We start from the raw sequence: 26,680 nt of genomic DNA, 5'->3' as shown, positions 1-26,680 counted from the left end.
CATCCAGAATATTGGTCCGTGTCTCCTCTCCCAAAACGACATGCTTTTCTAGGATCTCGTTCCCAAGGCTACAGGTTAATGCCGGCTTTCTCCGTTTTCTGTGTACAAGGGTACATGCCTGTGTTTTACAGGGTTTCAAAGCCAGTGTAAAGGGGGTGTAATGGGGAAAAAAGCAGGCAAAAGGTTGACATTTGATTGTGAATGGGGCTTTACACAGAAAGCTGATCTTTTTACTGCAGGTACAGAAATGTAGTGGGGAAAGAGAAAACTCTGCAATGTTTGCTTCTCATTTTATGGCAGAGCTGTGAATTTGAATACCTCAGTGACATTAAACTTAAAGGATAAATAAATGAACATGCCATTTTTGTTTGTTCCTTTTGTAACATTTACTGTTTTTAAAAGATGTTTGTAATGGCTCTGAGCAGTTTTAGGTTGTTTGCTCCTGTACTGAGTCATCCCTCTGCTTTGTGTGTGTGTCTTTACCTGGCTTAAGTTAATCTTCTCTCATAGGCAATGGACCAGCTTCTCCATTCCTATTCTAAACCTGTAACCATAAGGACTGGAGAAAAATTGGCACAAATTGGCCCTAGTTTGGCAATCTAGTTTCAGGGAAGCCCAGGATTGAGTTGTGTGGGCTGTTTGGTTTAGCACTGTAAAATGACTGCACAAAACAAGGCAAGCTCTTACAGTGCCTTCTGGCATTTTCTGGCACCAATAAACTTTAACCTCCTCCTGAAAGAATTTAAATCCGTTCTGCCTTCCAAAAATAAAATATAATTTAATAATAAACTAATGTCAAGAAAATTTTTGAAGGGCAGGAGGTCACAGTAAATTGTAAGGAATTGTGTTGATGCCTAAACATTGATTTATTGGTTATAACTGAAGGAAAATACTTACATTTTAAAGCTAAATGCAGTTAAATATTAATTCAGTATATGCTGCTTTAAACTGTGTAAGCCTTACCTAAAGTGTTACAGTCTGTTTGCAAAATGAAATGTATAAATTAAAACATCCTTAACCACCTTAAGATAGTAGATGGATAGTTTGATCAGTCAAAAGATCAAAGCTAATATCACAGAAATGTTATAAATTGACATTGACAAAATAAATCTGGAAACAATTTTCTATCTCAAAAGTCCTGAACCATGATGGGAGAGAAGGTCTTTAGAGACTCCACTTGGCAACAGCTTCACCCATTTGAGCTTTTGCTGCAAGTCAGTTCCAGATAACATGAAAGATTGTTGTGATGTGGGCTATGGCAGAAGTTACTATGAATTAATAAAATCAAATCAAATAAAAAATATTTTCCTTTCAGCTGACACTGGTTGCTGCGGGAATCAGCTACCCCTGCCATCACCTCACTGTGTGCCGAAGGTCATCCCCCGCCAACACCCGGGAGCAGAGTGAGGAGGTGGGTGAACCAGACACACTGAGCATTATGTATACAGTGGAACTTTAGACAGACACAGGTCACTAAAACATTACATAAAACATTATATTTAATGCATATAGGGCTGGAGTGGCTCTCAACTGCTAGATACCATAATTGGCTCAGTGCTGCCAGGCTTGGGTGAGAATTAATTGGCCAATGATTCTTTGGTCTGGCTCAACAAGTGCCTGCGAACTCGAGAGCCTCATCATTTACCTATGAGTTAAATCTCTCCAGATTGTCTTGACTCACACTGTGAAAAGAAGTGGGTAATTTTTGAATGTGGTTTGTCAGTTTGCATAAACACTCTTATATTTGTGAACAGTGCACAGATGTCCACATGGTAAGCGACAGTGAAGGTGATGATTTTGAAGATGCCTCAGAATTCGGAGTGGATGAGGTGGAAATGTTTGGAATGGGGACCTCAGGCTCTCGGAAGTCTCCCATGAGTGAGTATTTATTTGCACTGAAACCTCATTTTACCAGGACACAATTTGGCATAATGGGCATGGCACCACTGACTGGCATGACCGTCTACTGTCATGAGCAAAATTGAGGATGATTGCAGAATATCCTCTGATATTAATTAATTGGACACTGCATTCTTTCACCAAGGAGTTTTAACAGTAATTTTTATATAGCCTTTTACATGTTGTCCTGACTAAAGGTCACCCCACACCAGATCGACGTGACAAGACGCCGACCCAATTTTGTTGTGTCTGTTGTGTTGGTGTAGTGTGCATGTGAAACCGACACATGCGACAGGATAACAACGGATTTTGCTTGTCGGCACTTGTCAGGGCTCGTCTGCGGGTTTTCAAACATGTTTGAATACTTTTACCAAGCTGTCAGTCGGTGTCCAGTGTTATATACATTTTTAAATAAGCTGTAGACAAGCACCATAGCTCATTTAAATAATTGGTTATTGTACTGTGTGTCATATTAATAATATTTTGTGCATGATTATTATTTTTTATTAATGATGATAATAAGAAAAAAACTCACACATACTTCAACTAGGAAACCGAAATCGATCTGTACTGAAAATGTAAATTCCCAGAGATGCACCCAAAGGAAAAGGCTGTTACACTGTGCTTATCAATTCTTTTCCTAATTTATAATTTTCCCAAAGTTAATTTCGCAGCAATGTGTCGGCTACATAAAGAACATGTTTGCATTAAAAAATATAGTATGATACAATAGAATACATATACTGTCAAGTTAGCTATCACGTTTTGAGGACCCATCTCCCAGTCTGAAATAAAACCCAAAACCCTTCAAAGCACAAATCTCCCAGTTAAAAGTTATTCTGCTTCCATAAACGTTTGCGTCTGTGTGTTTACTGTGATTGTTCGAGATAGCTGTTCTCTGTCCAGCCACATGTTTTCGCTTCACATCTGCCCTTCCAAGTCGCTGTACAATTGTGGTAGTAGTAATTACTCTGTATTATGAATAAGATGGATTTACTTGTCCGTGTCATCCGCCATTCCAGGGAGTTATTTTGAAAGCTTCAAAATGTTCTATTACCAATGTTTCCTGACTAATGGACTGTTACAGTGCATGAGGTGTATTGTATAGATGTATTTTTATTCTGCACAATAGTATACATGTACTGCCCTCAAATTGTGTTGAAACAATATTGTTTCTCTAGCATTATATATATATATATATATATATATATATATATATATATATATATATATATATACACACAGTAGTGTGCAAAAGTTTTAGGCAGGTGTGGAAAAAAAATGCTGTCACTGGTGCCTAGAGATGCTCTTTGAAGCAATACTGCTGCTGTTGGTTCCCAATTAAACCCGTTGTTTGCACCATTTAAAAAAAGGGCTACAAGTTTTAGGCAGGTGTGAAAAAATGCTGTAAAGTAAGACATGTTAATAGATTTTATTTATCAATTATCAAAATGCAAAGTAAGTGAATAGAAGAAAAATCTACATCAAATCAGTATTTGGTGTGACAACCCTTTGCCTTCAAAACAGCATAAATTCTTCTAGGTACACTTGCACACAGTTTTTGAAGGAACTCTGCAGGTAGGTTGTCCCAAACATCTTGGAGAACTAACCACAGTTCTTCTGTAGATTTAAGCAGCCTCAGTTGTGATGATGGAAATGTAATTGTCTGTCACTTTAGACTTTGAAAAAGTGTTGAGAAGGGGAGTGGTTGTTTTACACGCCCTGCATAAAGATGCCATGCAGATGGGGAAGGTTTATTGTGTGGGACAAGAAGACATGCTACCTGTTTCTGTAGCAGCAGTTGTCTTTGTTTATTTTCTTTGTTTCTTTATTTTGTTAAAACCAACTTAACCCTATAAAAATATAACTACAATGTGCATTATTCTCAATGATGTACAAACACTGAGAGTGATTCATGAAGACTGGAGAATGGTTAAGTTCTTTACTATCTTTACAATCGAGGGAAGGATGTTTTCTACTCTGCTTTGGAACTTACCAACTGGTATAATCAAGACACCCGAAAGTCCAGGACTGGGATCATTACAGCGGGAGTCCACAGACTGCAGCACTACAAATAGGAAGTCATCGGAAAGGGTTTCAAGTGAACTTCATTTTCCTTGTTGATCTGAATACTGTTTATTCAGAGACTGACTCATTTCTTCTGTTACTTCTCCCCGATATTGATTGTCCATCACTCTAATAGTATCCAATGGTTATTGGTTATCATTGGACTGTCGTTGTTTTGTTTATGTATTGTTTTGTTTGTATTTTGGTATCTGGGGTAGTATGCTACAGGTTACGCAAGCATCCCATGGTCATTCAAAAATAGAGAAAATTAATACAATAAGTGTTGATTTGTCTACCGTTGTGTTTACTTTCCTCTCTACTACCTACTACTACACCACTACATGCTAGACCTTAGTCTGTTGTTTCGCTACGCGGCACAGGGTGTTGAAACTGGTATACATATAGCTATGATTTATGCATCCTGGTAACCTGGTATAATATACAGCTCTGGAAGAAAGTTCAGAAATCAATGTTAAGTGGTCTCTTAATTTTTTCCAGAGCTGTATTATTTTGGTGGGATTACTGCTATGTCCACCTGGCGCCCAAACTTTGTCAGCCATTACAGACACAGTTGCTTCTCTCTCTTCATGTAATCCCAGACAGATTCGATGATGTTGAGATAAGGCCTCTGTGGGAGCCATATCATCACTTCCAGGACTCCTTGTTCTTCTTGACGCTGAAGATAATTCTTAATGACTTTCACTATATGTTTGGGGTTGTTATCATGCTGCAGAATAAATTTGGGGCCAATCAGATGGCTCTCCGATGGTATTGCATGATGGATAATTCTGCTGATGGCACTGCTGGACTTCTCAGCATTGAGGAGACCATTAATTCTGACCAAATCCCCAAGTCCATTTGCAGAAATGCAGCCCCAAACTTGCAAGGAACCTCCATCATGCTTCACTGTTGCCTGCAGACACTCATTCGTGTACCACTCTCCAGCCCTTCTTGCCTTCTGCTGCAGCCAAATATTTCAAATTTTCACTCATCAGTCCAGAGCACCTGCTGCCATTTTTCTACACCCCAGTTCCTGTGTTTTCGTGCATAGTTGAGTTGCTTGGCCTTGTTTCCACATCTGAGGTATGGCTTTTTGGCCGCAAGTCTTCCGTGAAGGCCACTTCTGACCAGAGGTCTCCGGACAGTAGATGGGAGTACCAGGGTCCCACTGTTTTCTGCCAATTCTGAGCTGATGGCACTGCTGGACATCTTCCGATTGTGAAGGGAAGTAAGCATGATGTGTCTTTCATCTGCTGCAGTAAGTTTCCTTGGCCAGCCACTGTGTCTATGGTCCTCAACGTTGCCCATTTCTTTGTGCTTCTTCAAAAGAGCATGTACAGCACATCTGGAAACCTCTGTCTGCCTGGAAATTTCTGCCTGGGAGAGACGAGACCTTGCTGATGCAAAACAACTACCTTGTGTCTTATTGCTGTGCTCAGTCTTGCCATGGTGTATGACTTTTGACAGTAAACTGTCTTCAGTAACCTCACCTTGTTAGCTGAGTTTGGCTGTTCCTCACCCAGTTTTATTCCTCCACACAGCTGTTTCTGTTTCAGTTAATTATTGTGTTTCATCCTACATATTGAATTGATGTTTATTAGCACCTGTTTGGTATAATTGTTTAAGCATATACCTGACTATATGCCTACAAAATCCCCGACTTTGTGCAAGTGTATTAACATGTCTATTTTTGAAAGCATTCTTACTTTTCAGCATTTTTTCACACCTGCCTAAAACTTTTGCACAGTATGGTATATATATAATATATACACTGATCAGCCATAACATTATGACCACTGACAGGTGAAGTGAATAACACTGATAATCTCGTTATCATGGCACCTGTCAGTGGGTGGGATATATTAGGCAGCAAGTGAACATTTTGTCCTCAAAGTTGATGTGTTAGAAGCAGGTAAAATGGGCAAGCTAAGGATCTGAGTGAGCGACTATGACAAGGGCCAAATTGTGATGGCTAGACTACTGGGTCAGAGCATCTCCAAAACTACAGCTCTTGTGGGGTGTTTCTGGTCTGCAGTGGACAGTACTTATCAAAAGTGGCCCAAGGATGGAAAAATGGTGAACTGGTGACAGGGTCATGGGCGACCAAGGCACATTGATGCACGTGGGGAGCGAAGACTGGCCCGTGTGGTCCGATCCAACAGACAAGCTACTGTAGCTCAAATTGCTGAAAAAGTGAATGCTGGTTCTGATAGAAAGGTGTAAGAACACACAGTGCATCGCAGTATGTTGTGTATGGGGCTGCCAGTCAGGGTGCCCATGCTGACCCCTGTCCACTGCCGAAAGCGCCTACAATGGGCATCTGTGGGATGTGCTGGACAAATAAGTCCGATCCATGGAGGCCCCACCTCGCAACTTACAGGACTTAAAGGATCTGCTGCTAACGTCTTGGTGCCAGATACCACAGCACACCTTCAGAGGTCTAGTGGAGTCCATGCCTTGATGGGTCAGGGCTGTTTTGGGACCTACACAATATTAGGCAGGTGGTCATAATGTTATGGCTGATCAGTGTATATATGTATTATACTAAGCATGTGATGAATAATAAAAAATTAATAAACTGTAAATAACATAAACCAGCAATTGATAGTTGAAAAGGGATCAAATACATCTTTACTTTAATACTGCATTCAATACAGACTGTATAATTGGACATTCCACATGAAGCAGCACAACACATTCCCATTATATTTAAAGGGAAACTTCATGGCCTATTTCTCTCTCTCTTAATTCTGGTACATAGAAAGAGTTGGACATGATAAGCACACTCCACAGAATGTTTCTACTTATAGAGTTACCTGAAAAACTGGAATTTTGGTGGAGTTCCTCTTTAAATTTATCTGACGCCTGTCCTAGTGATCTGGAGAAAACAAACACAAAAATATGTGAATGATTCCATTTTTTTTTTAATTACATCAAGTCACACACAGTAAACCAACCAACTGGAAAAAGGCATATTATGACATTTCTTACCTCTTGCAGTACAACTGTTTACTGAAATACACAGTAGAGATACGCACCTAGTACCTTGCAATGAATGAACAACAATAATTAATTAGGGTTTCAATTAATTATTTTTCACCAAGGCATCACAATATCAGCCAGTTTTTCAGAAGATTTATCTTCTATGCCTTTAAGCCCAATTTCCATTTGTGTCCCCAGGTCTATGTGTCCCTGCAGAGCAGCGATATCTTTCTTGAAGTGTGGTGCCCAGAATTGTACACAGTATTCCAGATGATGTGCATTGTACAGTCTTAAAATTATTTCCCTTGTTTTAAATTCTACATGTTTGACAATATAACCTAGCATTTTGTTTGCCTTTTTTATTGTCTTTGTTAACATTGTTTTATTGTTAGTTTTCTAATTCTTCCACTTTTTCTCCATGGATCTATATTAGTGCCTGAAAATGCTGAAAATGAGGGAGATGCCTTACTGCACTTTACTGCTGAATTTTCAACAAGGTGAGCTGACGGGTTACAATGGCAATAATGGTGAAAGAGAATGTACAATACCTATAAATTACTATGTATCAGAAACGCATAGCAGAAACTGCATTAAAACATGTTTTCTTCACGTGACCTCTATCACAGTTTTACAATATATTAAGTGCCCTCTATCAAGAAGCTTAAGCTTGGTTCCATATGTACATTCCAGCATGATCATGATCCTAAGTACACATCCAACACTCTGACCAAATGGTTAAAGCAGCGCAAAATCCGTGCGTGTGCGTGCGTGCGTGCGTGCGTGCGTGCATGCGTAATTAAGTACATACAACGTACATACAACCATAGGGCACAAAGCTGGCTCCATTTGAGATACGGTTTGTCAGGATTTCGTGAGATGGTTCAACACTTGCGACTCCTAAAGCTTTCCAGGCACATGCTCATTGTTATCAGTGACATCATTCATACATCATACATCAGTCCTCTGTTCCATCAGTATTAAAAGTAATGTGTTGTGGCAATACCTGTTCCAGAGCTCTCATTTAATCTGCCAACATCCATCCACATTAAGCGCGTGAAGTGTCACATAAATCTTGGTGCTTATCTAAGAGAAGTAAATCAAATGGTTTTTTTTTTTTTAATTTGACCAATTGGGTGTTTTTCATCTTCTACAAAAGGACTGATAAACAAAATATGATGTTTAAGTTGAATTACTATTGCCAATAAAGTTGATTTAGTTAAGCCTATACGTGATTCCAAAGAAACAAATATTGGGCATTCCAAAGTCCAAAGAACAGTATTCAATTTCAACTGACTTTTTAGACAGCCAAATGTGTATGTTGTATTTTTCAAAATTTTTGGTACATGGGGGCAAAGCAACTGTCATTATATACAGAAACAAACATTGTTTGTGACTAATGGCTAGACCAAATGAAAACTTGTGAATCACAAAGTAGAAATCTGTACCCTTTGTGGATTAATTAATTGCCAGTAGATAGGATACAAGTTCGTAATTTGCAATTTGCGGGTACAAAAAGTTGTGATTTGGTCTAGGCCTAAATATAGATATTGGATGTGAATATAAAAGGTATTTATTCTTAGTCAGATGATGGCTTTCTCTCTCCCTTACTGAAAATTATGGAAATGTAGTAAATAAATTTCACATTAGTTAATGTGCATGCTGATATCTTTCCTTGCAAGGGTTTTTGAGAGAAAAAAAAAACCTTCAAAGCAGAGGATAATAATAACATATAATAACAACAATATTCTTCTTTCAAATCACAGAAAAGTCAAATGTGAGCTTTTCTACAGTTTACTGGCTAAACACATTATATGAATTTGATTTGGCTTTGAAGTATGGATGCAATTCAATATAAAACAAACAAGAACATGTTTTTGTTGGGATTACTGAACATGGAGGAGGTGTGGCTGTTTTTTCAGCACTTTTTTTTCCTAATAATCTAATATCTAAATAAATCTTGTTGTTTTAGCAGACAAAGATTGGAATCACAAGATTTTTTAATATGCACCTTACATTGAGACCTTCAAAGAAAATAGTAGATTTTTGAGTGCTGAGAGTCCTTTGCTGTGTCTGTGTTGCAGATATGGAGACTGCCACCCAGTGTTCTTCATTGGCTCGCTCGAGGCTGCATTTCAAGAGGCCTTCTATGGGAAAGCCAGAGATGTGAGTATACCTCTATAGAGTCGTGCTGACCTTAAAACGCAACGCACATCCAGAGCATTGGAAGAAACCTTGAGAGACCTAAACATGGCATTAAAAATAACAATCAAAAAGCATTTAATTGAGCTAATGCACACAACAATATACACCTTTTTGCGTAACTTGAAGTTTATCTTTAGACCACACTTGAAAGTCAACAAATGACCAACATTTATAACCAGAAAAAACTGAAAATGAAAAGGTGAGATTGACAAAAGACAACCTCCAGTAAAAACATAAGTGAAAGAAAATTGACAGCAGGTCAACTGAAAAGTGAATATCTACCCCATAATTGCAAGATGAAAAGTGGTGGTGTCTAACGGTGTTCCTTAAGTTACTGACAAGTCTACAGATAGAAAAGATCACTAGGTTTTGAACTATGATCTCTGTTCTCTAAGGACTATCAATTAACTCTGAAATGAAAGTAATATTAGCCAGTAGTTAATCTGCACTGTGTGAATTACTCTTCAGTGGCACAGGGTGTTGTGAAATGTTTAACCCTGCTCTGGTGCCATGAAAAAAGTTCCATTGACAGTACCATTGGGGTGGGGTCACAGAGACCCCATGGTACCACAGCAGGGTTAAACACATTTTAATTTTAATAGTGTGTATGGATTTGTCTCCGATAATGCCAGTTACATGATCAAGGCATACAATGACATTCTTCAAGGTTTACTACCAAATTCAAAACACTTGACTTGGAATTTCCACATAACATTTCTTGCCAGCAATATCTGAGCAAATAATTTTCCAAAAGCAGACAAGCAGGTTGCCCAAGAAAGAAACTAAGTTTTAAAGATCACATGACAGAATCAATCCAACAAGAAGGCTGTACTTTAACCATAAAGTTCCCACTTGAACCATACATAACATATTGCAGTACTGGTATTCTGCTGCTGAATATTATTCCAAATACATCCGTTTTCACACAGACTTTGTGGAAAATGAAATGTACATTTCACCAAACACAAAGCAGTGTTAAAGAATCTCTTGAAATTGTGTGAAAAGTAAAAAAAAAAAAAAAAAAAATAAAAAAAAAAAAAATTGCATTAAGGCTTAATTATTTCTCACTTTAATATGTAAGTCTAAGAGATATTGGTCAGTTGTTACAATTCTGAAAGTGGAATATGTTTTGCACTGAAATCTGATTAGCTCTGAAAGGTATTTCACATATTGTCCGTTGCTTTTTGAAACCCAAACAACAATGCTCTGTTTAGTGATGAGTAGAAATAGTATAGAGGCTGGCTTTAGATTTGAGTCCCTACTCTCAGACAGCAGTTGTGGTCAGCCAAGGGCTGGTTCATTGACCTGAAATGGTCCACAAAAGGGAGATAAAATGGCTAGAGTAAACACTTCTTTGAAGTCATCATGGCAGAAGTGTTTGCTTAATTTTTGATTGTTTTATGTATATACATCCCGTCAGCTGTAGTGTATATTTAAATGCATCATATCAGATCAAATGTAAATATGGTTGTATTTGAAAATATTCTCAACCTTCCATTGATTTCTATCGATCTATCAATTATTTCAAGCAGTCTGGCTTATACACTCCTGTCTTTAAAATCTCTTTATAGTTTTCTCTCAGCTGAATCAGTGTTCAACAAACAATCGATACATTTAGTTTAATTAACAATATTATTTAAACAATGAGTGTCAGAATTAATTGAAAACTGATTCAAATAAAAGGTGAATTTAAATAAAAACAAATATAAAACCAATAGAGTGATTCATAGGTTCAATAGCTTTTCCTGTAAAAGAACAGTTTTTAAATCACTTAATTTCTAGTATTTTTAGCATTGTTTTTCCCTCCCTCCCCCTTATAAGGATCCTTGTATCAATTGACAGCTTGTGTGGATTACAGTCTTATTAGAACAAGAGAAAGCTGCAAGATGTTTGGAGAGTTTCAGACTGCACTCAAACACTCTCCAGCCCTTGCTTGGGTCCCAGCAGGTTTCCTCACTACTGAACAAACTGGTTTTTTTTTTGTCCTGTATAAATGTGTAGAATGTCTCAGACTTAGGAAATGGAAAAAATAAAAGAAACAAAAAGGAAAGTGATTGGCAGCTGACCTTTCCTTCCTTACAATGAAAAGATGAGGCTGGAAAAGCCGCAACTGCTTCATGAACAGGAGATTTAGTATAACAGTAAATAATAACCCACCCCCCTTCTCCTAACCACCACTATCACCACCTCTTGAAAAATTGGTCTAAATCTCCCCTCTGTCAACCCCGATGCTCATTAAGTGTTTATTGGAATGGGCAGATTTCAGGGGGATTTTCTGAAGCTCTCTCGAAAGCGATCCCGGCTAATCACTAAGTAAAACACTACACTTGATGAAGTGTTTCTGGAGAACAGGCACTCAATCCCCCTTAATGAAAACGGTCAGGGCTGCTGAGCCAGGAGATCAGCATGGCCCACAGACAGGCCACCCATCTCTGCTCCATCCTTTTGAAGTCCCTTTAACGTTTTGATTAATCGGGTAACCCCACTCTCTCTCCGCTGTGTTTCACAAGGAGGCGCATCAAAATTCATTACTGCACTGGGCATTGTTCACTCCCCCTCCACCTTCCCAATGCTTTCTCATCTTGAGCTCCGTTTTTTTAATCACAGCTGCTTCATCCTTTCAGCCTTCATCTCTGATGAGTCACCTAGTCCAAGACCAGGAGACTAAAGCAACAATTTAAACTGTTGGAATAATTTCTATTGCAGAAGGGATATTCATCACACCCTGTCTTCATTGCTTTCATTTCTATGAAAAGAAAAATGATTGACAATCTAACTTTATTCTAGGATTTATGGATGATTTTTCCAATGTATAGCCTAATAGATGATCTGTTTGCTAAATATTTAATACAATTCACCTTGGCATTAATGACTACTGGAATCTTAGAAACACCGCTTTCCAGCACTTTCTGATGTGACTGGATTCCACCTTGGTATTCTCCAGTATTCCCCCGTGTTCCATATAATAGTCCCCACAATGACTTTGAAGTTTCCATAATCATACACATTGTGGTACGTGTCATATGGTAACCTGCTCTATTACTACTGAAACCAGAAACAGTGTTCCATGTGGCATATTGACAAGATCTGGTTTTAACTGTTTGCATATCCCCTGCTAATACCTTTAGACTACCAAATACACTGTCTACATTGCTCATAATGTCTGGTACTATTCGATATCGGTAAAGGGAGGCTTCTTGCAATACATATGGTAATACAGTGTAATGGGTAATCCCCCCGAAAAGGGTTGCTATTAAAATAAAAAAGAATAATAAAGATTAACTAGAGATCTCAGAAATTGAAAGAGTTTGTGCCTCTGAAATGACTGAGAAATAAATATTTAATATTAACTTCAAAAATAACTACTATAACTCTTAGAGCTTATTTAAGCTGTTGTTCATATAATGTACTCTAAGAAATTACTTTTGTCTGTAAAGTCCAATGAAAGGCCAGAACAGGGTTGCTTTAACACCTCCAACTCTGCTGTATAATACAAAGTACTACTATAACTTCTATGATGTATAGTACAGACTGTATGATCCGGAATATTGTATTTTAATATCCATCAATACATTTTAGATGGGGAAAGTCTCTTAAAACTTATGCTTACATATTTTTGCTAACAAAATAAGTTAATAAGATGCTTATTATAGGAGCCATTGAACAAAGCAGCATCCATTCAGTAATTAAAGCCACCATCTGTTAAAGAATTGACCAGAACCTCCCATTCTTGCTGATTGTAATTGGAGCTCTTCATTTGAAAGTGTTTGCTTTCCTCAGAGCCTGTGTGTTTAGTCTTGTGTTTTTATATTCTTCATGTTCTTAAAACTGCAAATAAATACAATAACAGTGGTAGTAATTCCCCCAAAATTTGAATTTTAGATTTAATTAATTGTGAAAAACAAAACAATTATTAAAAGTTCCTGATTCATTTTATTTTATGCTTCACAGTTATGTTAAAAACCTGTTTAAAAGGATAAATATATACCAGGAAAACAATGAACTGCTGTTTATCTTATTGCACATGCGAGACAGATTACACCTTTGAACCACAAGCTGAACACCTGTGCAGAAAAATGCATGCTCCAATTTCAAATAATTACACAGTTTGTACAGGCAAAATATGCCGGATGTTAACACACCTTTTACAGTTTTAGGCCAACTGTTGCCTATTGCAGTTAGGAAAGATGAACTGGACAAGTGCCTGAGAAGTGAGCATTAGCTTGTAATTGTGAATAATGTGGTGTACTCAGATTGGCTTTTCACCACATTGCAGTCCCCCCCCCCCCATATGATACACAAACACACTGAGGTTAGGGAGTGTATCCTATCATTATGGTGATCAAAAAGAAGGGGATGGTATAGCCCTTCTTGCTTTTTTGATTGTTAGTAGCTAACCAATCTAAGAATCTTTCATTATTATTAATTTATGTATGTATGTATGTATGTATGTATTTATTTATTTATGGATTTATTTTTTAAGTTCAGAGGGAGTCATCTTAAAGAGCAGGTATTAGTACAATTATGTTATATGTCATAATTTGTTTGTAATCGTATCAACTGTTTAACTAATGTGCCTGTTTTTTTTTTTCCTCCATATAATTGTCTAGTGTAGTCCCCATAATGTTTTCTGTTCAAGCAGGGTGTGGGTGTCCTTAGGGCTGCTGTGTGACTCACATGATGTGACCTCTCAAGAGGTGGTCTCCAACCCTGGTCTTGGGGAGCCTTAACAGTCCACCTTAAATAACCAATTGTAAAAGACCTGAGTTAATGATGAAAGTCAAACAACTTGTTCAATTAAGAGAACTCTAGTCCTTGAGTGGTGAAGGACATTCAGTACAGTTGTTAGTTCCAAATAATTTCTGAATTACTGAATTTCAAATACCTGCTTAATTGATTTAATGTTTCTAACTTTTTTGTAATCAGTGATTTAAGGGTATGAAATTTGCTCGATTGGAGCTCTACACTTCTAAGATTGGAGACCATTGGTTTAGAGCAGGGGTCCCCAACCTTTTTTATCATGACAGCTATTTTGTGTAAGGATCTCCGCCGGCAATCTCTGGTGCCCCGGGGGGGAGACTCTCTTCCGGGTTCGGGGGAAGCTGCTATTTTGCTTGTATTTTCTAATTCTTTTGGCGAGCCCCTCAGAGAGTTCCCGCGATCGACCTGTTGGGGACCCCTGGTTTAGAGAAACATCTTTCTCTAAACCCTGATGCAGTTGAAGCTACTGCATTTGGTTATTCTCCAACAGATAGCATTGATATCAGAAAGACTTGTCACTTCTACTGTCAAAGTAAAGCAAGTGCAGTTTAATATTATCAGTTTCAGAACCCTGCAATTTCCTATTTAACACTAGAATCGCCGACATTTCTTACTACATACAGCCGCCGCACCCACATGATATGTGGCTCCTTTATTAAGCAGTTGTGTGACAAAAATGGTAAAACTTATTAGTTTTCATATTAACATCACACATAACATTTTCAGGGCAGAAAAACTGCATTTACATTGAAAATTAAAGTGTTTTTCTTACTTTTTTCAAAACGAGCGCATACACAACTGGTAAACTGGTGTTTAAATCAGTATGCACATATGTTAGCAGATGTAATACAATTATTAGCATACATGATCAAACAGGTGACTGATCAAGAGACCTGGGTTTGCAACATGATCAACATTGAATTCCAAAGCAAAGTTAGAAACTTGCTGTGCCAATTAGGACAGGCAGATAAAAGCTGTATCAGGTACAAATCTGCTAATAAAATAAATAATGATAATATATGAATAGCCTATATGATGTGCAGAAAATCACGTGTGTCAGCAATCAACACGATTATAAATCTTTCACAATGACTAATTTTATTACAAAGCCCAGATTGTCAGCTCTACCGCATAAACTGCAGGTCTGGCAGTTGGAGAAGAAAGTATTTATAATTTATACATTATGAGGAGTTTACAGCTGAAACACCTTATATGTATTTAATTCAAATATTTATTAACATACAAGAACAAATATGCGGAAGAAATTCTCATACGCAGAGATATTTTGTTTAATTGCACAAAAAGCGGCTGTGGTGGTTCTAGTGTTAAGCCTATCAATTGTACAAAGCAGTGCCTATTTATGTACATTTTAGTCTAATTTTAATGACCATCTGAATGCTTTTTATGTTGCCGTTAAAAAAATAAAAAATAGACTGGATTCCAACTATTAAAGAGTTAGGCTATTTAGAATAAATAGCAATTAGAAGCTGTGTTGCCTGCATTTCTGAAGTTTAGTTTTTGCAAGCTACTACAAATTTTCTTATTTGCAAATGAATTAAGTGTAGGTTACACACATTCATTATTGAAATATCTTTGTAAAATTTTGTTGAATGGAGATGTTTTATCTGTATTTCCTGTAATATAGGAAATGACCAGAAACACACACACTTAAATACTTGCGTTATTTGCAGGAAATCTGTTATAGGTTTAATTCACTTTTTTGAAAACGTCTGAGCTCTCCTAACAATCTATTGTGTTCTATGATCATTTGTTAGCTATTATTTTAGTGCATTGTTTTTTTTACCTAAAAGGGCTAAAGATCACAAAATAGGTCGCTTCTGAATGGTAGATGTTGAAGAACCTGTGACCTGTGTTTATTTGGTTGGAATGGTTAAAAAAATGAGTGGGAATGCCTCAGCAATTCAGCTATAAAATAGCTGCTCAGTGAGATACCCCTAGAGATAGACCTGTTCAGTTTTGCTTTTGCGTGGTATTTGCGTAGTATTTTATCCTGGAATTGTGGACACTCGACAGGCTCAGGCTCCGGCATGCACTGCGGCATGTCATTTATTTTTAAGACAAATATCCTTCATATCAGTGGAACAGATAGAGAGAACACTGGTTAAATGGCTTGCTATTTTATTTTAAAAATAAAAATAAAATGTGTGCTTTGGTTGCGAAAAAATGCATTGGTTTTACTTATAATGAGATAAAACAACAGTTTTTGATATAACTCTGTTTTAAATGACTAATATATACATATAATTAAGTTTGAACTTGCTTGATAGTGTGTATGCGAAGACCCCTGGGGCTGCTGATCAAATGGCAGTGTAGACATGTCTCCACTGATCTGAATCAAATGTACCAATGCATTTAATCTGGATCAGAAATGGCAGTGTAACAGCCCCGAATTGCCATTCCTATTCACTCTTTCTCTATTTTAATTTTTTCTTACCAGTTCCTTCTCACTTCAGAGCTTTTTTCTTGTTACACTTGAGTGTCACACTTGATTTTTTTTTCCGGTAGAGTTTAAGATCTTTAGATCTTTAGCTCAGCCACTGAGCTTAATCAAAAAACACATCAAAACAGACCAGCACAGACAGAAATCAATACAGAGGTCTGTCTTTCTGGAAATGTATTGTGGCTTTGTAGGAACCCCTAGCAACCCTCAATCCCCACATTTCTGTAACAGGCGGCACAAATACTTTTAAAATTTTTCATTAAGGTTCCGACAATTAAATGAACTGAGGAGAATCAAAAACATAATGAAAGGCCTTTTGGAAAATGAAACAAAACCAGCGAAACACTCTTTTGCCAGGTTTCAACATGAACAGTAAATGAATTGGGAATGAGATTCTGTGTGTGGGGGGGTGTACTACTTTTATTGGAAAGCTGGCTTGCCATACTGGGCAGATTAAAGGCTTTTGGGAATTCAGAATGGGTCAGAGTGGCATCTCCACTAACTAAACACTTTCCAAAAGTTTCCATGTGGTTCCATAGAGGGATGTGTGTGTGTGTGTGTGTGTGTATGCGTGTGTATGCATGCGTGTGTGTGTGTGTGTGTGTGTGTGTGTGTTCTTCCCTCCTTCCAAGCTGCATTTACTTGTCTTCTCAGCATGAGTGTTTAATCTTTTCAGGGCCTTCAATTGGCCTAGTGAATGAGCTAGAAGCTCTTTCCCGCTAGGAGCTGGGGGCTTATACTAAACCTCTAATCGCTGAGCAAACACAGCCGTGCTCTCCCCTCCTATTCTCCTGAAGCCACAATAGAGCAGGACTTTTTTTTCTTTTTTTTTTTTTCCCCTGACCCCCCCACTTCCCTCCCTTTTCTTACTTTTCCAAATTAGAATAACCTGGATCTTAACATACGTTTGCTCTTTGAAGTGTTGAAAGAGGACAGTCCCCCTTCCGAAAGCCAGGGACCGAGATTCAGGGAATCTGTGAATTTTGTTTACAAGGTCTTCTTTTAACCTCTCCGGTTTTCTTTCTTTCTCTCTCGCTTTCTCTTTAATTAGTTCTTGGTCCTGTGCATCCCAGGCTCATATTGTACATTAAAAAACCCAGGATTTAGAGGTTGGGATTCGTCAATATTGTCAGCATCCTGTGCTTACCTGAACGGGCAGAGAAGGGTTATTGGGTTTTTTGATGCAAAATAAATAGTGATTTGTTCCTTCAATTTTATTTTTTTTCCCATTGGCAGCTTCATTTGAAGTTTTTTATGTTTGTTCGTTTATTTATTTATTTTTTCCCTGGCTTACTGCTGCCTCTGTTTTTCCTGTCATCTGCTGACAGATTGAAATTTGCACTCTGCTGGGTTAGCCAGGAACTGCAGCTGGAGCTGTCATGTCCATATCACCAGGCCTCTCAGTTCTGTATCTGGGAACTACAGTAGCATTTGCATTTTTGTTCCAGTTCCTAGAATGTTTGTTTCTTCTCAATCAGATCTTTTAGACTGTTTTCACTGTCTTAAAAGCTGCCAATTATAGATATATATTATGGGTAATATAATTGATAATGAACTGCAATTGTAAAGATCTGATATTAGTTACATTAAATAATAAAGAGCTCCGCAAGAACAATAACTAAAAGTAGAAGAAAAAGGAAACTCTATTATCCTGTCGTACTTAACCTAGGATGTTTCTTTTTGTGTCCCATATACTTTTGTTTTCAAATCAAATATCAACAGCACAAGTGTTCTTTATATAAAATAGATTGAGATCCATAAGCAAAATGCATAAAAACTAAAAGCCCTTGTATCCTCCATTATGAACTGTGTTTGAGAGAAAGTCAAGCCATTAGGTATAGTAAATAGGTCTTGTAAGTTAAAGGATCCAGCAATGTTAAGGGCCTTTGCCAGAGTTCTTATGATCCAGTCCTCGAGGTGTACCATTAAACAGATTGTATAGTTCTCTTTAAAACATTATTATTCTAGAAAGCTTTTTAATTGGTTCAGGTGAACAATTAGCTGTGGCCCTTCAGGACCAGATTTGGGGAACATGGGTTTAAACACTGAGCAATGTTTTAAAGTCCATTTCCAGGCAATTGTATAGTGCAGCCTCTATCTTACATCTTCTCCAGAAATAATGTATATTTGATCTTTTGTCTGAAGCCACTAATATGTCCTCTAATGACTGTGACTGACATGTGATGTGATGTGTTCTGACAAACATAAAGTAAAAATTAGAACATTCTGTAAAAGAGAGCATGTCTCCTGAAATCTTGCTTAAAATCATATTTTCATTTAAATAATCCTGTTTTGATATTTGGTTTTTTGTATTATTATTATTATTATTATTATTATTATTATATAAGTATACATAATGTCTGTGTTACACTGGGTATCACTTGAGCAGTACTTGAGAGTTCCCTTCAGGATCATGGCTATAATCATTTTGCAGGCTAATAGTGTCATGGCATATTTTGTCCTGCACATTGATTTGCCTTTGACAGAGATGCTGTGTTTTGTATCCACAGAGAAAGCTCCTCGCTATCTACCTCCACAATGATGAGAGTGTCCTCACCAATGTCTTCTGCTCCCAGATGCTTTGTGCTGAATCCATTGTGTCCTATCTCAGCCAGAACTTCATCACTTGGGCCTGGGATGTCACTAAAGAAGCCAACAGAGCCAGGTAATGGCAGCCCATTTTAATTTTCTATTTCTAATGAAACATGGAGCATGTACCCAATTAACGCTTCTACCCCATCCCTCCCAACCACATCTGAAGTACTGAAGAGACTGAGGATGTTTTAGTTGTCTCCGGTCACACTGCTCTTGTCTCTAGATCCCATTCAGGGAAGTCTCCACTCCTTCAATCCCCTCCACCTTATTCAACCCAAGTCCTCATACATCTCCACTTCATCAAATATCTGTTGAAGTGAAATATAATGGGGTTCTATGGCCAGGGCATCCTCAAAATAACTTGTCACACGATGCATCAACTCCACCCCAATCAAACCTGCACCCCACCTTCTGAATGACATTTGACATGTCTCTGCAATACTATTTTCCCCCTGGTGCCTCCAGACACTTTGAGACCGTACACCCCTGCCCTTAATTTGCTAATTGAGCTTATTTTGCCCCACCCACATCAGTCTGATTTTAATCAACACAGAAGAACAAATGCTATTTTTGACCAATTAAGCCAATAATGCATTAATTGATTTAATTAACGGGCTAAACAAAAAACAAGTTTTCTAAACACACTTCAGGACCTGGATTGCTTACCAAATGACCTAGACCATTGTTTGTATATCATGATTTTTATGGTAATATGCTAATTGTGTGCAAAAAAAATCAACAACAAAGACGAGATGTTTTGTAAACATAATAAGAACAACCTCTAAGTTTGGAAAATGTAATGTGGTGCAGTATATACACTAGCAATCAATATCTAGATATCCTATTGAAATGGAACTGAGAAAGGAAGAATCAGCATACATAAAAAAAAATGCTAATGTTTTTCTTTAGTTCATTTATAATGACTGTGTATTTAGTGTTCTGTTTAGATCCATTTAAAATCCACAGACCTGTAAACCAATTTTGTGTGATTATAGCTGTATTTTTCTTTAATAAGTCCAGAATTACGAAAATAAAGACTAAGCACATTTTGCACCTTCATTTATTTTCTTAACTGATAATGAATTAGTATTAATTTACAGTGATTAATTACTCTGGAATATATAAAGATTTATGACCCTAACAAATCAATTATTCATTGACAATGAAATTAGCCTCATCAGCCTACTTAAACTTGTGGTGCATTAAAAAAGTGCTTTGGAAAAGATAAAAACTGAATAACAACAGGTATGTAGCTAGAACTATATTCTGGGTTTAGACCTTCTCTTAACACAGTCCAGCTGTTGTCTTGCAAATGCCTCCAGTACTAAAAAAAGACACATTTCAAGTCTCAAACTTAATTTTGAAAAAGCAAAACATTTGCAATGAGTTTGTAAATGATGAGTTTCTAATTAAACACCTTTTTTTAGTGCCTCTATAAGGTGATTATGGGTCTCTGCCCTCTGGAGGTCAGATATGAAAATTCAGTCCCTTCTGTCACTGCAGTGTCTCAGCTCAATCTATTAAGTGTTTGAGCCCCCATAGCTAACAGAATCGGAACAATTCAGTTCTGTTTCAGGAAAACAAAATAAACAAAGAAAAAATACTGTTTGAGCAACCCTATTTAAATAGATTTGAATAAATAGAATTATATATCATACAATCAGCTGAAGGTTACTTGAAAACATCTTTGTTGTTGTTCAGCTAACCTCAGTGATTTGGCCTTGTAGTCTTGGATTATTACCTGCGGGTGCAGCAGGGCTTGACCCTTGTCTTATACACCTACAGGTCATGTCCTCTTGTCAAATTCCCATAGACAGATTGGGGTGGGTAAACATTGTTAATTGGTATTGTTAATTGATCAAAAAACCCTCTCCTCATATAGGCAATTAACTGCCCTCTGTTTAGTTGACCCATAGCTAGCACCCCTCACAAAGCCTGGATACAAGTCGTTTGACCCTATGGAACATTAACTGCCACCCCTCCCCCCTCCCCAGTAAACCTCCCTCCCTCCAGTAGAATAAAATAGAAATCCAGCCCAGGTGTAAACCCTTAGTGTTGGCGCTGGCTTGGCCTTTCTCCCGCTGTTGAGAAAGGACTCGGCTGCAGGCAGCAGCCGAGACAGATGGAAGTTTGATTGTGTACCAGCGGCAGCTTTGGCCCCAGGGCAGGCTAAGCTGAGCTGCTTTTTTTCCACTAGGCTACACCTCTAAGCCACCCCCCTGTAAGGAGGCGTTTAAGAAAAACAGGAGTTAAGACACTGACCCTTCTTTCCTCCCTCATTCCTTCTTTCTTTTTTTTTTCTTTTTTTACATTACCCCAGCTGAGCCATTTTACTGCAGATTAAAGGCAGACAACATCTGGAGCTTTTCCCCTTTTTCAAAACACACCGTTACTTATGCACAGGGATTGCCCCAGCAAAGACACCTCCTTGTGCAATTGTACACAATCACAGCGCAGCAGTCTGGGGGCTGTGGAAGCTCACAAAGCTTTCACTACATCTGGAGGCTGCTTGGCCTGACAGCTGGATATTGCTCATGGCATTATAAGCAAGTCAATGAATTATACATTGCAAACAAGCTTGATGCTCCTTTCTAGAGGTCTGTTACTTTCAGACTGACATAACATTAGCATGAAGATAGATACTTTTTTCTTTCCATACATGATGATTTCCTAGCTTTATAGTTTTGTTTTTCTCGAAATGTTGAATCACTTATTTCAAAGCCTTATATTTTAAGCTTGAAATCCCAACAAGAAGAAATGCATTGTATCCCAATGGGGGTTGCAGAATGTTTTATGAAATCTTTTTTTTAGGACCAGTGTGTGTGCCTTTATAATAAAGCATTTGTAAGTTACTGTCAGTGTTTGTTCCTTTGAATGGACTCCTTGAAGAGATCGTTCCTGCTATGTAGAATAGCAGACACAATGTTTCAGTAGCCCATTTTAGTGAGCTAAATGGAAATGTTTGCTTCATTAATTGCTTGAATGATAACATAAACTTTACTGTGAAACCTTCAAGAGAATGATTTGACTATTGATGGTATCTGTTTTACCAATTGGTATTTGGGTTATGTAATAGTCTAATTTAAAATTAACATAACTGCAGTGGCAAGGGGATAAAATACATTAATACACAGTACATACAGTATAAAGGCTATATTCCTTCCTTATAGAAAGTTGAACTTGCTTTTGACTGTTTTAAAATATTACAACTCTTATCGTTTAACCCATACTTTAGCTAAGTACTTAATTGATAATAGTTTGACCTATACGTTCAAATTTAAAGATAAGAAAATCAAGAGTGCAAGTTAACCAGGACAATGGTAATTTATTTGTTATGGCTGTTTAGTGAATGTAAAACTACGGTTAACATTTTCTGTAGTGAAAGGAATTATTTTATCCTAATCCTTAATGGGGGGCAGAAGAAGAAGAAAATAAATAGTCTATGGGCCAGATTAAATCAAAACGTTGACCCATTTGCTATTCAAAAAGTACACCTCTGACACTGATGGCAGTTATTTTTTTGTTATAGATGGGTCCTGCATTACATTTTTGAATTGTGGGTGGATCAAATGTTTTTAATTGCTGCTGCATATATGGTGCTGGACATTTGATGGATTTTGCACTACTGTAGAGCACATTAGAATCTTGGGGATCTTGTTTACACTAAATGAATCATTGGCTTAAAAAAAAAAGTAAAAAAAAAAAAAAAAAAAAAGATGAAACTAGTTAAGCGAATTTAAACCCTTCATCATTATGTGAAATGCCAGAAGGAAATGTTCCCCATATTGAATGATCAGAGCATAACAAGCTTTAACCTGAAGCTGTGAAACGCGCAAGTTCTCATCTCACTAGTCTCTCAATAAATATGACTGGATTCATCAACTGTTTGCTATTGGCCATGCATGTAATCTTTCATCCGAGACAAAAGACCCACTTTTGGATTTGTCAAATGACCAATCTCTTCAGACAGCATGTTCTTCAACCATATTTTCTGGATTATGTCAGGAGAGTACCAAGAATTATCCAAAGCTGCAATGGATGTGCAAATTCCTTTCTGTGTCCTTACTAATTATGCACTTTATAAATCTTTCTTAGCTGCAAATAAATAATCCAAGAAAAAATGAGTAGCTATGTTCATTATGCTCTTGAAAGACGTATCATAGTATTCGCAGATCCTAACGGATGTGAATACAGTCATCCCCCGACTTACATTGTCTCTTCTTGCATGTTTCTGTACTTACGTCAACAGCATTGCCCTGAGCAGTCACATGTTCTTTTCACTAGAGGTTGTGAGAAATGTTGCAACGGTAATCTCAGATTCTGTGTAACATCTGAGTAATGTAATCACTGATCTTCCCAAAATGATTTATGTGAACACATGGCTCAATTGGTCTGTTTCTGTGCAAAATGATCCACAAGAACATAGCGTATGACTGGATCACTTGTGTACAAAACCTACAGTGAGGGGAAAAAAGTATTTGATCCCCTGCTGATTTTGTATGTTTGCCCACTGACAAAGAAATTATCAGTCTATAATTTTAATGGTAGGTGTATTTTAACAGTGAGAGACAGAATAACAACAACAAAATCCAGAAAAACGCATTTCAAAAAAGTTATACATTGATTTGCATGTTAATGAGGGAAATAAGTATTTGATTCCCTGTCAATCAGCAAGATCACACTCTATAGTTTAGCAAGTACTTTATCGGGGCGGCTGATTTTATTTATTTTTATTTTTATTTTTAATACAATTATGGGTAAATGGTTTCAATACAAAAATATGTAAATTAAAGAATGGGACAGTGGGTTTATTTATTAATGTAATTGTAGTGGAGAATACAAACACCACATATATTGATTTACTTTGGGTTTGTCAAAATATATTGGGCTGGTTTTGTAATTGTATTGGGCTACTAGTGCAGTTTTATTTCTAGCAAAACAAAAAAATTGACGCTTAATTTTACAGTTTATGGTTTACTCCTGAATTTTCAGTATGGCTTTAAATAAGGATGTTTCTGTTTAAGTTTACAGTTTGAGTAAGTGCCTCTTCATTAAATTGTCATTTGTTTGTCATAAGTATACAGTGTTTCCCACAGGATTTTGGGAAAATGTGGTGGGGGGACCATGAACCCTGTTGGGGTGTCCGGGGGCACCCCCATGAGAAAATTGTGTACATTTTTACAGTTAAATGCATCAATCTTTGAGAGGAAAAGAGTCTTGATCTGTGAAGAATTGTGTGCTTTTGGCAGTTGAATCAACTTCTAAGATGCTTGAGCCTACACTTGAGCCATGGAAGAAATTAAGTAAAAGCTGTCACATGTGTTGCTGTGGTTATTTAAAGTGTTTCCATTTCCACTGCAGTCAATTAACGAGAAGAAAAGAACAAGAATATACACTCACCTAAAGGATTATTAGGAACACCATACTAATACTGTGTTTGACCCCCTTTCGCCTTCAAAACTGCCTTAATTCTACGTGGCATTGATTCAACAAGGTGCTGAAAGCATTCTTTAGAAATGTTGTCCCATAATGATAGGATAGCATCTTGCAGTTGATGGAGATTTGTGGGATGCACATCCAGGGCACGAAGCTCCCGTTCCACCACATCCCAAAGATGCTCTATTGGGTTGAGATCTGGTGACTGTGGGGGCCAGTTTAGTACAGTGAACTCATTGTCATGTTCAAGAAACCAATTTGAAATGATTCGACCTTTGTGACATGGTGCATTATCCTGCTGGAAGTAGCCATCAGAGGATGGGTACATGGTGGTCATAAAGGGATGGACATGGTCAGAAACAATGCTCAGGTAGGCCGTGGCATTTAAACGATGCCCAATTGGCACTAAGGGGCCTAAAGTGTGCCAAGAAAACATCCCCCACACCATTACACCACCACCACCAGCCTGCACAGTGGAAACAAGGCATGATGGATCCATGTTCTCATTCTGTTTACGCCAAATTCTGACTCTACCATCTGAATGTCTCAACAGAAATCGAGACTCATCAGACCAGGCAACATTTTTCCAGTCTTCAACTGTCCAATTTTGGTGAGCTTGTGCAAATTGTAGCCTCTTTTTCCTATTTGTAGTGGAGATGAGTGGTACCCGGTGGGGTCTTCTGCTGTTGTAGCCCATCCGCCTCAAGGTTGTACGTGTTGTGGCTTCACAAATGCTTTGCTGCATACCTCGGTTGTAACGAGTGGTTATTTCAGTCAAAGTTGCTCTTCTATCAGCTTGAATCAGTCGGCCCATTCTCCTCTGATCTCTAGCATCAACAAGGCATTTTTGCCCACAGGACTGCCACATACTGGATGTTTTTCCCTTTTCACACCATTCTTTGTAAACCCTAGAAATGGTTGTGCGTGAAAATCCCAGTAACTGAGCAGATTGTGAAATACTCAGACCGGCCCGTCTGGCACCAACAACCATGCCACACTCAAAATTGCTTAAATCACCTTTCTTTCCCATTCAGACATTCAGTTTGGAGTTCAGGAGATTGTCTTGACCAGGACCACACCCCTAAATGCATTGAAGCAACTGCCATGTGATTGGTTGGTTAGATAATTGCATTAATGAGAAATTGAACAGGTGTTCCTAATAATCCTTTAGGTGAGTGTACAGGGCGGGGCACACACATCAGTGGCAAAGTTTGCATCTCACATTCGGACACTTCATTTTCCTGGGCATTGAAAAGAAGATTCACAGTAATGCTCATGTAATCGACATAACTTTAGGCAACATATCACAGTCAGGATACACAGATAGCTTTGCTAACTTGTTGCTGGAAATGTTTTTAACTAGAGATGAGACCAAATAGTCAAAAATTCAACTATTCATTAAAGATGACCACAAGTGAACCTAACATTCGATCGTTAAAAATAAAACTATATATTGATTTTATTTTAAAGCCTGTACTGTTGATTGGCTCTCTATGTAGCTGTAATGAAGATTAACAGAAGGGTGGGATTTGTTATTCTTGTTGTTCTTGTCTGTGATTGGCTAACAATGGTCGCGTTCATGTAGCGCAGATTTCCACAGTTCTGCACAGATCTGTACAGCTCCAAAAATGGTATCGGTGGAATTCTGCAGATCTGCGGAAGTCTGCTCTACAAGAATGCAAACAATGGCTTCCTCACAGAGAAATTCTGCATGGAAATACTTTGACAAAGTAAATGAAAACATTGTTAAAGGGGAACTGCACCCCAAAACTTTTTATCTTAATTCTGTTAGCTGTATATATTACAATTACATACTACTAGGAGTCTGACCCAGGATATATTCCTTTTTAAAGATATTCAAAATTTTGTACGCATTTTAGCTCACTTTTTCGCCCTATGGGCAGCACCATTTTGGATTTCAAAACGAGGTTATCTCCAAACGTGAAGTAGTTGCGGCCTGGACTGCCTTCAGGCTACCCTGGTATCTACAAGGCAAAAGGTATTAAAATAGTAAATGTGTTTGGATAAGCTGATAAGCTGATTGAAGTGAATTGTATATTTAAATTATAGCACTTAAAACACTTGTGTTGAAAAGGAAACAGATTTTTTGTTGTTGTTTTGTTTAGTTTGTTTGTCACTTAATTCATATTACACCTTCTATTGGCCTGTCACTTGTAATTGCCCAGTGATTGAATAATTGTTTTTATGATAGGTCAGGCCTAATATAAGTGCCTTTGGACAGGTTATGGTAGTAGGTGCCCGGCATGTCGGTTTGAG

The 26,680-nt window shown here is 37.7% G+C and overlaps 1 protein-coding gene across 1 annotated transcript in view; it reads left to right on the top strand.

The window, feature by feature from the left end:
- The window catches only part of faf1 (Fas (TNFRSF6) associated factor 1), a 252,547-nt gene that overhangs the window by 174,523 nt on the left and 51,344 nt on the right, over window positions 1-26,680 (top strand). Inside the window, exons 9-13 of the mRNA XM_066691639.1 lie at window positions 1,316-1,411; window positions 1,755-1,878; window positions 7,382-7,445; window positions 9,030-9,111; window positions 18,883-19,037. Coding sequence (XP_066547736.1) covers window positions 1,316-1,411; window positions 1,755-1,878; window positions 7,382-7,445; window positions 9,030-9,111; window positions 18,883-19,037 — 521 coding nt within the window. The remainder of the gene's footprint in view (window positions 1-1,315; window positions 1,412-1,754; window positions 1,879-7,381; window positions 7,446-9,029; window positions 9,112-18,882; window positions 19,038-26,680) is intronic.

The sequence above is a fragment of the Amia ocellicauda genome, chromosome 19 (genome assembly GCF_036373705.1).
Source record: "Amia ocellicauda isolate fAmiCal2 chromosome 19, fAmiCal2.hap1, whole genome shotgun sequence".
Classification (NCBI taxonomy): Eukaryota; Metazoa; Chordata; class Actinopteri; order Amiiformes; family Amiidae; genus Amia; species Amia ocellicauda.
Note: the sequence above shows the minus strand (reverse complement) of the source record. Positions and strands in the feature narration are given on the sequence as shown.